Here is a 1,703-nt window from a genome sequence, read left to right as displayed (position 1 = left end):
TGCAGTGTCCTCCAGCTATTTCCCTGGCTCTCTTAAATCAGTCTTTTCTCTCTTACTGCTCTTCTTCCAAGCAGACCTGGCTGGAAACTGGCCTGTTTATTAAATCACTGGCCCCAAAGAGTTCCTTTTTCCTGCTTCCTCTCACCATGCCAAAAGGCTTACCCCTCAAAAAGGTTGAGGGGGAGGGGCATGAACTGGCCTGCAAACTGCTACCGTTTGCACCCTTTTTGCAAAATAGGAGCTGGGCCTTGTTTTCTGTGACGCAGTCATAACACTATTGTAGCTTTGCCCATGATATGACACATACGATAAATTTGATCCAAAGTGATTTGTAGGCAACCTATCCTGTCTAGGATACTTGCAATGTTTAAGGCAAGTGAAATATCATGAACAAGTACAATATGAACTATATCAGTAAACTGATATACTTTTTCCAATTGTACTAAATCAGGGCAAACCAAGAAATTCTGTAATTTAGAAATAGAGTTTTATCATAAAAACTCACATAGCAAATGTTAAATGCAATCAGTCTTTCTTTTGGAGGTAGATATTTAAAAATGACCCCATACCACATTATGATCTGTGCTCAGTACAAATATGTAGACCCTAAAAATTCTGCAGTATTGACATAAACATACATACCCGATTTGTGAACAGTCTCGATATGGCAGCACTGAAAATATGCTACAGAAGGATCTTCTGCCACTGATAAGGACTATTCTAAAAATAAACAACAAATATTAAAGTAAACAAGTAATCCCATTGCATTAAGTGTTTATCATAATTATTAGTATTAAACACTAATGAGACATTTAGCAAATATTCTATTATTGACAACAATCTTCCTCTTCTCTTTTGGAAGTTGATTTTTCTTCCTTGTACAACTGAAATGTTTACGTAAGTTGAATTGCAGTGCTTCACATTGTATAGATAAATCAAAACAGACAATTAACACTGCTCAATTCCCAGGTTCTATATAAAAAGTACATAATAATATCCCTTGTAAAGTAAAGAGATGAACCCATACTTTGTAGTGGTTGGGTCAGCTCAGTTGTTCTCAAACTTTAGACTTACGACACCCTTTGGAAAATACCAGCTCTTAGCTTTCACTTGTTTGTTTTTTAACTATGGAAAAATAGAGCAATTCTGTTGCAAAGACCACAACAGATCACAACACTTTTGACATCATGGATTCCCATTTCAAATCGGTGTTAACTTGTGAACCATGTACAGGTGTTTGTTCACCTAACCTTCCTAATACTGCATGAATCCTTAAAAGGATTTCATGGCACACTGCAGTGCAGTGATTGAGAATCACTTATTTAGCTTATTCACAATTTGAATCATAATGTAGGCAATTTTAACTCAGTTTAAAAGCACACTGACGGAGGGGAAATAGGAGTAATTTTATAAAAGGTTATTTTTCTACCATAACACCAGGAATTCTTACCATTATAGAAATAGTAAGCTGCTACATTACCATTTTTTAACATGATCTTCAAAATTGGCACATAGTTAATTTTTAAAAGCATTCTGATCCACTTATCAGAAGCAGAAGACAAAAAGATTTCAAATAAAATATTAATATCCAATCTAGAAGATGGACTACTGGGAAGAGAGGAGGTCTACCTGACATAGATGGAAGAGCATCTTTGTATACAGGCTTGCAAATGCGGCAAAGAGGGCTTTAAAACTAGGTGCAC

At 35.8% G+C, this 1,703-nt stretch overlaps 1 protein-coding gene across 1 annotated transcript in view; it reads right to left on the bottom strand.

Moving 5' to 3' along the window:
* CABLES1 (Cdk5 and Abl enzyme substrate 1) overlaps positions 1-1,703 on the bottom strand; it is a gene marked incomplete at its 5' end in the record, with an annotated part of 168,875 nt that overhangs the window by 71,264 nt on the left and 95,908 nt on the right. Inside the window, one exon of the mRNA XM_019526249.1 lies at positions 643-720. Within this exon, the coding sequence (XP_019381794.1) occupies positions 643-720 (78 nt within the window). The remainder of the gene's footprint in view (positions 1-642; positions 721-1,703) is intronic.

Source organism: Gavialis gangeticus, unplaced genomic scaffold, assembly GCF_001723915.1.
Source record: "Gavialis gangeticus isolate Ggan-Ray unplaced genomic scaffold, GavGan_comp1, whole genome shotgun sequence".
Taxonomy (NCBI): Eukaryota; Metazoa; Chordata; order Crocodylia; family Gavialidae; genus Gavialis; species Gavialis gangeticus.
The sequence above is the reverse complement of the archived record's forward strand: the minus strand, read 5'-3'. Positions and strand labels throughout refer to the sequence as shown.